General features: G+C 41.2%; 1 protein-coding gene across 1 annotated transcript in view; it reads left to right on the top strand.

Annotated features, from left to right (window-relative positions):
- Positions 1-15,282, top strand: part of LOC146816610 (cysteine-rich venom protein-like) — a 738,882-nt gene that overhangs the window by 200,131 nt on the left and 523,469 nt on the right. Inside the window, exon 3 of the mRNA XM_085609142.1 lies at positions 11,822-11,886. Coding sequence (XP_085465268.1) covers positions 11,822-11,886 — 65 coding nt within the window. The remainder of the gene's footprint in view (positions 1-11,821; positions 11,887-15,282) is intronic.

Consider the following 15,282-nt stretch of genomic DNA (forward strand, 5'->3'; position numbering starts at 1 on the left):
CGCCTTGGAGTAGAGTATGGTTTGCAGGAAAACAAAAAGTGGCCAAGTGTTTCATTACCTTCCCCACAAGCTGGGCATATAGCAGGGCCTCCTTCCCTCCATTTAGATGTTAGGTAACGAAGAGGAAGAGAGCCCGCCCTTAATTGAAAAAGCAATTTCCTATCCAAAGGTTTGGATATATAATCCCAATACAGTTCATACATGGGGTACAATTTAACCTCGAGAAAACTAGCAGTCATGGCCCCACAATTGATACTGAGGAGACTTTTGTTAGCGACATTATCCCCAAAAATATTTTTTAGGGTTGCCTTATTCGGGAATGATGCCCCAGCTGGGTCGGACCATAGTGCATTCAGGCCTAGTTCAAATAGTACTAGTTTTAATAGTTTGAACCATCTGATTTTGTTAAAGCAATCTGCTCTAATAACATCAGTGAACCCGGATGCATAATGAGTGAGCTCAGGTGTGGTCCATAACCTACGCCAGTATAGAATTGGTCGTAGTTTGGCCATTTCCGAGATTTCTTTTCTTCCAAGCTCGTATCTCAGAGGCAATAACGGACTACTCTGAGGAGTACCCGTTAGTTTCACTTCCATAAAGAAGCCCAATCTCGTAGTGGTTTTGGGAGTTTTCACAAATTCGCTATGATCCTCAGCTCGGACCCCGGTGTAGCTTTGCAAATATTTGTGAATACCTATGGGAGTCTGAAAAATTACACTCTTAATGCTTTACAACTAATGTAATCTTTATTACATACATGTGACTGAGAAAATAAACCCTTGTTAATATATAAAGACTCTATGCCACTCTAATTTTAGCAAACAGACTACAGTCTCTTTAATACCTTTCTCCCATTCTCTTTTAGAAGAGATTCCAAAGAAACCTCCTTTAGAGCATCCTCTTGAACCAGTAGGTCATAAGTTCACAGCACATTCAAGAAGCAGCATATTGCTCTTCAACTCAACTACAGCAGGTATGGTTGACTGTTTGCAATAAAAAACATACCAAGGATTGCATAGATTTTTTTTTATTTTTACCAGAGCAAATCACAGACATATTTACTGTTCCTCAAAATTCAATACCTAATTATAGCTATCTTCATATTTACACCCTCAATCAAATATGTTATTTTGTACCACCAGTACTTGACCTTAACTGCCTTCAATTTGAAAACAGTCTCATTCTACTCCAGCCTGTCTCCTGTGTACTACTCTTCCTTGCCTTTAAAATGGTTAGAGAGTGAATTGTGGGTCACAACTTTGTGTCTTGAGCTAGAGAGTGTGCTAGAAAGAGAGACAGACAGGGACTTTGGTTTGCCTAATATGGACATTACTTGGATTGGCCAGAGTGGGTTAAAGGGTCATCAATTGCTGCCTTTGGTTAAAAAGCATTGCGGTTTGCGAATACCCTGACCGCATGATTGTAGACAGTGGTGGCAATGACCTAGGCACACTTACTAGGGTAAGACTGGAAATTCTAACTAAGGATATCTTTCCTCAATTAATGGTACTTTTCCTTCAGACTGCCTTGGTATTCTCCAACATATGCAAAAAACAGAAATGGAAGTGGTCAAATGAATTCTGTCCACAGATAGACAAAGCCAGGAATCATGTAAATAAAGCTGTTCTTGCATTCCTCAGAGACCATAACATGAGCTCTGTCTACAACTTGAGCTTTGACATGGACGGTATTTATAGAAGGGATGATGTTCACTTCACAGAGAGAGTCAACAGGGTGTTCCTCAACAAATTGAAACACTACATCATGTTTTATGTGTAGTTATCATCTACACATAATAAACACAACGGTTCTTCTCAGAGCCACCCCATTTACAAAACACTGATTCATTTTCTTTTAAAATCTCTTTTTTAAGTAATTTTTCAAATTTGCGAATACGTCTCAAATTCACAACACAAAAGCAGACATTCAATAGACACAAGCACATTCAAAATTCAGTACTGTATAAGTGACTCTGTGCTTGTGACTGGGTGTGTTAGTGTGTGAATGGGTCTGTGAGTGAGTGCTTGAGAGTATGATTGGTCTGTGAGTGGTTGCGTTCCTGTCTCAGTCAGTCTGTTAGTGGGTATGTGACTGTCTCAGTCAGTCTGTGGGTGGGTGTTTATGTCTCTGAGTGGTTGTGTGATTGGGTATTTGAGTGTCCGATTGGGTTTGTGAGTGAGTGCATGTGTCTCTGAGTAGGTCTGTGAGTGGATGGTAAGTCTCTGAATGTTTTTCTGAGTGGGTGCATGCGGCTATGAGTGGGTCTGTGAGTGGATATGTAAGTGTCTGTGTGGGTCTCTGACTAGGTGCATGAGTCTCTGAGTGGGTCTGTGAGTGGGTGTGAGAATGTGTCTGTGAGTGGGTTTATGAGTGTCTGTGTGTGTGAGTCAGTGAGTGGGTGCTAGAGTCTCTGAGTGAGTCCATGAGTGAGTGCATGAGTATCTAACTGGGTCTGTGACTGGGTGCAGGAGTGTTTGAGTGAGTCACTGAGTGGGTCTGTGAGTGGATGCATGAGTACCTGAGTTGATCTATTACTGCTGGATACATATTTCCATGTGGGTGTGTGAGTGACTATGTGCATGTCTCTGTTGCTGTCAGACTAGATGCATTAGTAGCTCTATGCTTTTAGACATAGGTATGTGAGTCAAATAATGGGTGGGAGACTGGATGTATAATTAGAAGTATGAGTCTGTATATTCATGTGTTGCTCACTGAAACGCCAAAGTAAAAGTCTTACCTTTTAAGGTTTTAAGGACATAGCAACCTAGGGTTGACATATATGTTGTAAAAGGGGAGTTTAAGGCATGGCAAAGGGGTTTTAAATGCCAAGTCGACCTGGCAGTAAAACTGCACATGCAGGCTACACAGTGGCAGGCTGAAGAGGGTGCATGGGACTCTGAGTGGGTCTGTGAGCAGGTGTGTGAGTCTCTGAGTGTGTCTGTGAGTAGGTGAGTGAGTGCCTGAGTGGGACAGTCAGTGGGTGCATGAGGCTCCCAGTATGTTCTGAGCAAGTGCATGATCCTCTACGTAGGTCTGTGAGTGGGTGTGTGAGTATCTGAGTGGGTCTCTGAATGAATGCATGAGTCTCTCAGTAGGTCTGGCAGTGGGTGAATAAGAGTCTGCATAGCTCTGTGAGTGTGTGTGAGAGTCTCTGAATGGGTCTGTCAGTGGGTTCATGAGTCTCTGAGTTGGTTTCTGAGTGGGTGTAGGAGTCTATGAGTGGGTCTGTGAGTGGATATGTTTGTGTCTCTGTGGGTATCTGTCTAGGTGCAGGAGTCTGTGAGGGGGTCTGTGAGTGGGTGAGAGAGTGTGAGGGTGCGTGTGAGAGTATCTGTGTGAGTCTGTGAGTGGGTGCTAGAGCTCTTTGTAGGTCTGTGAGTAGGTGTGTGTGTGTCTAACTGGGTTGGTGAGTGTGTGTGGGAGTGTCTGAGTGTGTTTGTGAATCTCTAAGTGTGTCTGTGAGTGGGTGCCTGAGTGGATCTATCTGTGAGTGGGTGCATGAGTCTCTGTTAGGTTCTGAGAGTGGTTTGTGAGTTTCACAGTATGTCTGTAAGTGGGTGCATGAGTATGTGGGTTTCTGAGTGGGTAAATAATTGTCTGAGTGGGTATGTGAGGGGTGCATGAATGTCTTAGTAGGTCAGTGAGTGGGTGTGTGAGTGGGACTGTGAGTGGGTGCAGGAGTCTCTGAGTAGGTGTGTGAGTGGGTGCAACAGTTTGAGGGAATCTCCGAGTGAGTACAGTAGTAGCATAGTGAGTATCTGATAATTTTTTTGGCAAAGATATTCATTAATACCTCTCAATGTTACACAGAGGAGTTGCAACAACTTCGCAATTATCGTATGTTAAAAAAAAACAATAGATGTTTGATGCATTGGTCACATAAGGGCTCTCTCGAAGACCCGTTTTTGATACCCACGGGGTCAGGATAACTCTACCCTGATCCCTATATATATTCTAATATTTATTTTGAGCCCCCATTGATGGTGAGCCAATATATAAAATTGGGGCTGCAACTACATAGCTGCATAGGTTGCAGCAGCCAATCAAAGCATTCATGTTGGTGCGCATATTCCTGATATGTCACAAATTAGTCGTGAAGGCTACAGGCATACAAAGTTAGATTTTCTTTAATATCTCAAGAAATCCTGAATGGATTTCCACCAAATCACAAAAGGTTGCTCTCTTCCCATGCACAACTAGAATCAGGAGGTCACTTTTATTTGGAAAGTTTCATGAAGATTCATCAAAAGGCACCAAAGATACAGTCAAGTCAAAAAATGGTTTTACTATGGAAACTTGGTCCTAACTTTAACTACCTACTATATATATTACATAATGGCACAAGATATAGTTTGTTCAGATAAGTCTAATTATAAGTATAACTATAACTTCCGAAAAGCCATAGTTTTGTATGGGTAAAACATCAGCCTAACTATAACAATCCTGTAACCTTTGGTTTTATCAGTGAAATTCAATGTTTTGTTTTGGATTTTTTTTCAACTTGGGCCAAAAGCTGCAAAAGCTCTGCGGATTTTAACTTTTCATGAACAAAAAAATGTGCAATTTTGTGCTCTTGAGGTGTCCCTCAGGGACCATTCTATGTGTTCTATGGGATCATGATACCTCTAGCCTGACCCCTTTTATGTGTTTTAGAGTGAATTTTCAATGCACCCAGCTGATCTGAGAAAACAAAATGGTTGACATAACTTTTCTTACAGTCTACGGCCAGCAAATCAGGGACTCCCTTTCCCCGCCAAATCCTCGGATCATCCATGGATGAATACGCAGTTCCTTCACGTTCTTAGATATCTATATTTCTGAACCTTTAATATCTTTAAAACTACTGAACATATTTATACCAAATCACAAAACACACACTTTCTAGACCGAAATCTAACTTTCTGCCAAATTTGGTGCCAGTGGTTTGATCTGTAGTCCCCATAGACATAGCATGGGGAAAAAGTGTTTTTGGGACCCCCTTTTTCTCCACCCCTGCTTGACAGATCACCGCGAAACCTTTAACACAGTAGCTGAACCACCTAAAATAAAAATTTTAAACATTTTGTGAAGCTTCGCCAAGAGACGCCAAAGTTCTTGGCAAAACAAAAAATACAATCCCTATTGAAATGTTGGTCCTAACTATAACTACCTACTGGCTACCCCGTTTATGCTGAATGTGCTGCATAAATTATGCTAAAATTAGACTGGGAGCTCTGTGTAGTTCCCAAGTTTAGGTGGAGTGAAGCTCCTTTATATGGAGCCAGTACCACTGATACTCTGAATCTGTGCACATAAAATGTTTGTTTCTCAAGTAGAGTTCTTAAGCATAAGATTACAATAGTGTCATGCACACTGAGCCTTTTGCCTTTTTAACAGATGTAAGCACCATCCAAGCCAAGCTAAAACATAGCAAAAGCCTCTCAGCAAAGAATTACAGCTTTAGATTAGTAAAACAACATCCTAGTCAACCTGGAATGAATTAAAGCTACCCCTGACTTGTGTTTCACTCTTGTCAGAGAGGTGTAGATTTGTCTTAACCCTACAAATGAAGAAAATGACCACCTGCTCACCACCTGGAACAAGCTCACCATGTACAACACCACAGCCATCATGACTTCCATCTACTGAGGAGCACCCTCTGACCGTGTACCCACCACATCTTCAACCTCCAGAGTAAAACGATCAACAGTGAGCTCACCTCCATCCTCAACACATTGATCATCAGGGCCATTTCCCAAATGAATGGAAGCATGCAAAGGTCATGCACCTACTCAAGAAGCCATCCGCTAACCCCAGTGACCGTAAGAGCTGCAGCCCCATCTCTCTACTCCCCTTCCTAGTCAAAGTCCTCAAGAAGGCCATCAAACACCTAATTACAGAACACCTGAGGAACCATGATCTTCTGGACATGTCCCAATCCAGGTTCAACACCAAACACAGAACTGAAATTGCCCTGATTACAGCCACAGACAACATCAGATCCATCCTCAACCAGGGTAAAATGGTGGCCCTGATCCTCCCTGACCTCTTAGCAGCTTTCAACACAGTATCACACCACACCCTACTCTGAAGGCTTCACAAGATCGGAATCAAAGGGTATGCACTCAAGCGGATCGGCTCCTTCATCACAGGCAGAACATAAAGAATCTGCCTCCCACCCACAGGCGTTGTAAGATCACATGGACTTAACATCAGATCATACGCCGGTGATACCCAGCTCATCATCTCCTTAACAGAAGACCCCTCCGCAGTGCTGAAAATCTTCAGCAAATGCATGAAAAACATCACAAAATGGATGAGGAGCAACTGCCTACAACTCAACAAAGAGAGAAGTGCTGATCTTTGGAAACACTTCTCTATGGAATCATGTCAGGTGTAACCCCAAAATGGGATCCGCACCAACACTCACCGACCACACCCTCAACCTCGGCATCATTCTGGACAGCAAGCTCACCATCAAAAAAATGAATCAACGCAGTCTTACCAATCTGCGTCCACATCCTCCACAAGATTTTAAAATGGCTCCCCATCTACACCAGGTGCACCATCACATAGGCCTTGGTCACCAGCTGACTGGAGTACGGCAACGCACTGTGTTGTGATCTATGAAGATAGACACCTGGAGCCAAGAGGTATTATTAAGTCTTCTTTATTCAGTCAACCAATGCCCAAAAGCATAACGTAGAGTAGCGCTAAAGGTAGCATAACCTGCAACTACAATCCCAAGAGAAAGGGAAACAAACATATATATGGGTCGTCACCCATAAAAACTCCTGTGAAGGGATGTACATTAGTACTGCGCACAACTATTTATGGACTAAACCATAACCCAACCCAGTGTAAGGGTTAACCTAGATACTCCAACCCCCTTGTAGAGGTTACATACCCCCATGTAGGAGTAACCAAACATAAATACGAAAAGAGCTCTTGACCCCCTTGTGGAGGTTACGTACCCCATATGGGAGTAACAAACGTAACTAGACAAAGGGCTGTTACCCACAATCTTCCCTCGTGTAGGGAACAATGTGATGACCACCCACAGAAAATCAAGGAAAACCCATCCTTAGAAAAACGTAAACATGTGGCATCACGACATCAACTGTACTGTTGAAGAAAATTACAAACACTAACCCCTAAGAGATAAGAACTCTATTGCTCTAAACATAGCACTCTAGGCCAATTTGCGAAGATAATGACGTATAGCAACACTGTAAACATTTAGATAGATAATCAGTTCAAATCCTTTGTCATTAGTTATAAACCATACAGTAGCCAAAATTAATGGTGCATGTTCTTCTGTGCCGAAAATCCTACACATTTGTTAATGCAGACTAACACACAGTCAGATGACGTAACTTGCCAGATATACGGCACAGAATATTTAGTCAGCCGGTCAATGACAACACACGTCGGAGACACTGTCAAGATGTGCATGTTGATGTCACTGCCAAAGTACAGAAAACTTGAGACAACTTCAAAAGAAATACGCTGCACGGAAAAATAAACTGGTGGCAGAAGAGCACCTAGTTCCAAGTATCGTGGTTATGACATATGGCCAAACCGAACAAGCGGGCACTCAGATATAGAGAAAAGACAAAGCACTTTACCTCCGACATACATGAAACGGAGGATATCCAAAACAAAATTCCGAAATAGACGATCTTGGATAATGTTCATGTAGTGAAGACATCGCTTTGTCCCCGGCCCTCAATAATGTTAAAAAAAACTTTATTGGGTGCAGCCTGAACACCGTGGTTGGCTAGAAAACCAGAGGGCAGCAAAGAACGTTATGTGACTATGCGCCACCACCAACCCTAAGATGGTGGCATGTTTTTTACGTTGCACCGGGTGGCTCCCGGCACGTAGATGCTCCAAAAGCGTCTTGTGTGGAGCTTGACCGTCATAGAGGATCCCACGAAGATGAGCGCGTCATGCAGAATCCCACGAGAAAACATCGGGTAAGTTTGCGCACGCTGTTAGTGACTCGCGCCCAGTTTGAATTTCAAGTGAACTGTTAAACTAACCGTTAAGCGCTGCCAGACATAAAAAATAAATGAAAGGCTCACCTCAAAAAGCGATGAAAAGTTTACAATTGACAATTCCCTCTGTATCTTGCCGCAAATCAATAAAAAGAACTGTACACCCACTCGGCACTGACGATGCCAAAATAGCGAAGCGTTGTGTGTCACCGCAGGGCAGTGTGCACACTCCATGTTCTCCCACAGCTGTGCGGCAACTTCAACACGCTGGCAATACCGCACCTGCAAACTCGTGCCCAAAACACCGATCATACACCTCGCCTCTAGAGTAGACATCCAAAGGTTGGCAAATTCGGGGCAAGACCGTTGTTTCTTTTAACAAACTGTTGCATCGTAGCACTTGGTCGCCAAAATTATGTTGTGATCTATGAAGATAGACACCTGGAGCCAAGAGGTATTATTAAGTCTTCTTTATTCAGTCTCCAGTACAGGTCACATCTGTCTTTACTCCAGCCAGCCTAGTGTGGTACCAGCCCCACCAGGAGCAGCCTGCCTAGCTGCTCAGCCCATCTTCAACTGCCAACACTCATCCACTCAGACACCCAGGCATTCCATGCATCACAGGCACACCAACATTCCATGACCATCTCACGCTCTGGCTGAGCAGCTAGAGGCAGCAGGGCTGAAGTACATGTTATACAATTAAGTAGGGTATAACACACTGTATGCAGGAATTATCTCACACCTCCTGATGAGACTGCAGATGATACAGAATGCAGCAGCCAGGCTTGTCTAGACCTCCCCAAGCAGTCCCACATCAACCCCACCTCTGGAAGCTCCACTGGCACCCTATTAAAAAAAGATGCCAGTTCAAAATGCTCACCCATGGCTTCAGAGCCCTCCACAACCAGGGACCTGCATACATCAACTACGGCTGAACTTCTATTATCCCTCCAGACACCTGTGCTCCACTTCCTTCTGCCTCACCACATACAACACATCGGCCAGAGTTACAGTGAGGGTCACTCTAGATTGATTGACTGATTGTCCAGATACGTGGGGGCACCCTATAAGTAAAGAGAGTACAATTTCAAGCTTTCGCCTGGGGATCCTCCGCAAATTTGCTGCAAAATGTATGACATTTATATCTTTTTTCCACCTTTTTTACAGGTCTCCCGAGGCCTAAGACTGTTGCCGCTGCCACATCGTTGTTGATGTGATGTGGTGATAGTCAATCATGTCTCAGCTTGAGATCTATTGGGTCTACCAATCCACCGCAGCTTAATATATACAAAGTTATTGACCATTAATTACTCAAAAACGACTTAATGGATTTGCACTGTCACAAAAATACCCTTTCTGAATGATGATCTAGCTTTCTGCCAAATCAGCAGTTTTAGTGGTTTTGATTTTTAATTTTCTGAATGAAAAATGAGTAAGGGAAACACATTTTGAGATACACCCTATTTCTCAGCTCCCCCTTGAGGAATCACCCCAAACCTTTGTAGAAAGGAACTGAGGTGGATGAGACTTTTTTGGGGAAACATTTCATAAAGATGACCCCATAGAACGGACAGCTAAAGACCATGCACGGCATGTGGCTGGCTGCCTACAGAGGCATTAGAGGCTGAGCCATTACTTTATATCTAAAAGAAAACTATGAAATCCACAAATAAAATTAAAGTTTAAAGTGACAGTAAAGTAAAGTATGGTAATAATATCTTACTTTGCAACACAAAACCTTAGAAATTCAACAGAGAAAAAAGTTAAAGGGACACTATAGTTATGTGAAAATGTCCGTTTCAGATATTGCCAACAAAGCCAGGCTAGCAGGTGCCCCTAGAGGGGACTGGGGCACCCTCGAAAAAGTTGAGAAATGTCATGCTCTGGCAAGGGGAGCTAGCAGGGCCACTGATGCCCTGTGTCTCCCCCAACATGAAAAATAGTTAGAGTGCTCCTGGGGGGCCCTAGAGCACCCCAAATGTGTTAAAAAAATATATTACCATGCCTGCTCCAGCGTGACCCATGGCTCTTCTGGGTGGACATTTGGAAATACAAAAATAATTTTAAAAAAAAGAGAAAAACATGAATAAATGGTGTGCTAGAGGCACTCATGTAATAAGCAAGCAAGCAGTTGCATTTATAATAACAGCTACCTGTGGTGTTGTGTGCAAAAGCAGCAAAGCGGCAAGATGGCGTTTAACATCGAAAGCGCTTATGCTAACATAGCAATGTGTGCAGGCAAAACCCTGTCTTCACTACAAGCTTACTATAATTTTTTAAGCAGTCTCAGCTGGAGCTCTATGCTCTCCAGCTTGAGTGCAGGGCTCTCTTGTGGTTGTTTTTGTGACTACACATTGTGGACTGAAAAATGTTAAAAAATAACTCAAAGACATTGATTTCTTTTTAATACAAACTCTGATAAACATTGTTTAAGACAATCACTTTAAGTAACATAGAATTGCATGAATTAGTGAACTATGCATTTGACTATAGTCAATCAAACTAGACTGCAAACCGGGGGCGTAGGGCACTCACAGGGTGTTACGTGCAGTGTCTGACCACAGTCCTGCCCCACCTTCATGCCACAGACCACAATCAACATCTTACTTTATGTTGAAAAATGCAGACATTCACTGTAAAAGACAAAGGTAATGTTATAGTTGGAAATTTTGATAATATGCTACTTTCCTTTTTGTTTTTAAACTGATAAATGCACTGAATAAAAACAAAGGTTAAAGAAACATTATAGTTGGATGAAAATGCCAGTTAAAACATAATTTCAAGCCGTGCCCTAAAGTATCTATGACTTGTGCCCTCTCCATGCACTGCTAATTATCTTGCATAGTACATCACTAATGACATGTCCCACACAATCATTGATAATATCACTACAACAAATGAAATGATATCATTTATTCATGAGAACACTGTGAATGGCTAGAGAGCTTTTATAGTTACTTTAGTGGTTTTATTAATTTAAAACTGTGATTTTTAGCTTGCATTTTCACCAAACTATAACAACCCTATAACTTTTAATTTTCTTGTGAATTTATTCGTTTTGAAAAAAAATGTAAAGTAACATATTATTAACATTTCCAATCTCTAACTATAACATTACTTTAACCTTGGTTTTTTACTCTGAAAAAAATAGATGTATATATGGTATGACTGCCTCTTACTTCAGTGACTGATGAAAGAAACCATGTCTCTGACTCGTTCAGAAAATTATGGAGAGCTTGTAATGTGTTTTTGAGTCCAAAGAAATTAAGCTTATTTAAGCTGCTCTCCATGAAATGTGAGGTTAATTCATTCAAGATATTAGTCCAAGGTACCAGATTGATCAGCATGTGTTTTTTTTTATCTTGTGCTGTTAGCTCACGTGGAAACATTAAAACATAATACAGATTTAACCTGAAATAGGCAGTGCTTATGGCTTCATGTTACAAATGCAGTCAATTTTCATAGGTCCACCCTAAAAATGCAATTACTTGTGCGGCAAAAAGAAATTCTATCCTAAAGGCACAGCCTCACTCATTTTAATACTGAAGTCCTCAATAAGAGCTCATCCTTCGCAAGAAGTGCAGGAGAAGAGAAGGCGCATGCACAAAGAAAACCTTGAACCTACACCGCAGAGTCTATTGGTTCATATAGTCATAGTTAATTGTTTCATTTTACAGTACTTTGCCTGTTGTATATTTACATTTCATAAGTTAGTTATTTTAGAATGTCCGCTCATTGTATATCTTCTTTGGCATACACTGTTTGTGTATTACTACAGCTACGTTTCAAAATCCAAATGAATGACCAGCACACATCTCACATTCTATTTTACCTTACAGGAATGGATGCACTGGCAGTGGGGACACTCCTTCTGGTTTTTGCTACGCGACAAATTATGGCAGAGGTATGGAATTCCACTTTCATACTGAAAACAAAATATTAATAGACATCTTAAAAAAATACTTAAAGAGTAAAATAGTAGTAATAAATAAACAAGAGTGTGTCCAATAAAGCATCTTATGAAAGTGTAACTCAAATGAAAAATGCACATTTAATTACTAATGTTTAACTCATTTTATTAAAATAAAAATAGCTGATTTCACCTTAATATTTTAACTTCTATTCTGCTGTGTTAATCAGCTGAACACTAACATAGAGGAGACAAAATTCTATGGGGCCGGGTCACAAAAGATTTTTGCCTGGTGCTGTTTCATCTAAGACAAGGATTGTTGAAACATCTCTTACCACCATATTATAAATAAGGCTCCCGGTTTTCCGTTTAAACGGATTTTTACATATAAATACAGACGGAAAAATATTTTTCCTTTGTCTGCATTTATATGTAAAAACGGAAAAATGCCAATAAATACGTTTAACTTTGTTGTAGTCTTCGAGGAGAAGACCAGTCTGTCCGAGCGCAGCTGGGGAGAGGGCTTATCGGATTACAGCCGAGTCAATACAAAGGTCAATGTTAAGGGGCCATTAGGTTTCCTTTTGTTTAAGTATCCTGGCTTGGAGCAGAGGTGCGGCGGGATGCACTCTGTGTGACCTCCTCTATAACTTATCGGGGAGGCCACATAGAGTTACCTTGAAGTGCTAAAAATGGGGCACCTGTTGCGCTTTCAGTCCGTTGATTACATGGCCCCAGGAGATAAAGGATGAAAGGGGCAGGGAAGATTACCTACTAAGTCTCATCTTTCACTAAGAAGGGCTTGGTGTAGGATACGGCTATCGCAAGTGCACGTAGGAGTAAAATAGGGAGAAGTGATTCTCAGCAACACGCCTGTTAGTTTGCTACCTGCAAAAATATGACAACACAATACTCATGTTCTGTTATCCTCGAGTTTTAGAACTATTGGAGACCTGAATTATTAGTTCAGCACGAATGACAAGAGGAACTTCGATAGCACTGGAGAGCTACTTTATACGTACATGTATGTAAACAGTAAAAGGGTTTCAACAGAACAAAAATGTTTTTCAATCGGTGTAATGTCTGGAAAATCATTTTCAGTACTCTTTTTTTTACTTGTTACAGCCTGATTTAATAACATTATTTGCTATTGTGATAGAAAAGATTGTCAGCTTTCTGGGTCACAAGTGTGGTGTGCACCGTTTAACTAATGTTTGTTTTACTCGACAAAATAAATATGGATAAATACAGAAAAAATGACCAAAAAATAAATATGGATAAATACAGACGGAAATGTTAAAAAAATAAATACCATAAAACCGGGAGCCCTAATTATAAATATAGGATTCTGGCAACATATGGCAATGTGTGACAAGAAAGTTTGTGCATATTTATTGTGTGATATTCTGTTGTGGTGTTGATGTGTTCTCTTGTTTTTTTATGCTGCTGTATTTTTGTGCTGTATTATTGCACTGCGATTCCCTTGCAGCTGGGGAACCTGATTCAAATCTCAGCCTCAGCTCAATATCCTGTGATTCTGAGAACATGGTCTAATCTCCTCATGCCCAAAAAACAAATTTAATCTGGTTCTCTTGCAACACTGCTCTAATACAGTAGGGCCAAGTTTGTGCTGTATAAACCTAAGGGAAAAAATAAATAAAAATAAATACATTTACGTAATATGAGTTGTTGCATTGTTGCATGATAGACAATGATTTAAAAACACATTGTTTGTAATGGAAGACAGATCTGCCATACGGAAACATATTCAAGTGTAAGGTTGAAAAACATATCCACATGACATAATTGACCAATGTGGATGTTCAAATAAAAAATAATTTGAAATATTGTTCAAATAATTTATGACCAGGACCACTGTGGTATCTACAGGTATGGATAAAACACAGGTTGCAGTTATGGGTATCCAACTTTCTTTATTTGCAAATGAGGCCTCAGTACACTATACTCATATTATCACTATATGAGAGAGGTAGCCTCTATCAAGTGCATTCCCCAACCTAAGTGTATGTCTGTGTCCCTTTCCAGCACTTTTTGGTTTTTTCCACTTTCCGGAATTGATGTCATGTGGTCACCTAATGCACTTCTCTCGAGAGTTTAAGGTCGTTTGAATGTTCCAGCTATATTACAATAACCAGTCAACCTCCTGATTTCAAATTCAGGAGTATCCTCTTATGTTGTTCACATTTAAATCCCATTGATCACTTGAAATGGTTTTTTGGATAATCTAGTTGACCACCATGGTGGATGTGTCACATCCTTTCCAATGTTAAGATTTGAGTCATTGTTATCACTTGAGGCAGTAGTATAGACAATTTCAATAATGTGATGATTGATAGTCACTCATCTGTTCCTCACAAGGTAGGTCACTCTTGATTTGTTCTAAATAATTACTTGCAATGGCATGCTGGCATATCTGGAGTCTGTCTTGCTCATCAGAACCATTTTAACCAGCACCCAATCACCTTCCTTTATGTCAGAGTGACAAGCTTTTCTTTGTAGATCTGTATCATAGTATCCTATTGAAAACTTTATGACTAAGTAAAATGGTGGCAGGTCACAATTGATGCTGGACAGTATGTTTCGATACACATGCAGCATAGTATGCAAAGTCTGCTGGGCTGCTTCACAGTCCAGCTCAATGTGTCATAATGTTTACTTCTGGATGATTTTGAATCTGTCAGCCATGCCAATTTGACTAAGACCAAAATCGGCCAGGTAACACCACTACTGAAAAAAGCTGACGCTGACCCAAACGATCTCAATAACTTCAGGCCTGTCTACAATCTCCCATTCTTAGCCAAACTGCTAGAAAAATGTGTTCTCCGTCAACTTGCCCAACACATGGACAACAATGATCTTCTAGACCTTCACCAATCGGGCTTTAGAAAAGGCTGCAGCACAGAGACGTCCACAATTCACTCGACATGGACCACTGCTGTCTACTTATACTCCTGGACCTATCGGCGGCCTTCGACACGGTTGACCACAAGCTACTCATCCACGTACTTCATGAATGGGTAGGAGCAGAAGAGGTGGTCCTACAGTAAAAAATTAGAAACTTCACATTTGACCTACGCACCATAAGCAGGGTCGTTCCCCAAGGATCAGTTCTCTCTCCCGCACTCTTCAACATCTACATGGAGCCCCTCACCACCATACTAAAAAAAGCCAACATACCCTTCCACCTCTATGCTGACGACACCCAGATCTACCTAGAAACCTCCACCAGGGCAGACATGCAAAGACTTGATGACACCCTAATAGAAGTCCAACAATGGCTCTCCCAAAACCATCTGAAACTCAACCAGGATAAAACCAAAATACTCCTTATAGCCAACAAAGAGCAGACCCCCCAAATCACAGAATGGC

The sequence above is a fragment of the Triturus cristatus genome, chromosome 6, assembly GCF_964204655.1.
Source record: "Triturus cristatus chromosome 6, aTriCri1.1, whole genome shotgun sequence".
Taxonomy (NCBI): domain Eukaryota; kingdom Metazoa; phylum Chordata; class Amphibia; order Caudata; family Salamandridae; genus Triturus; species Triturus cristatus.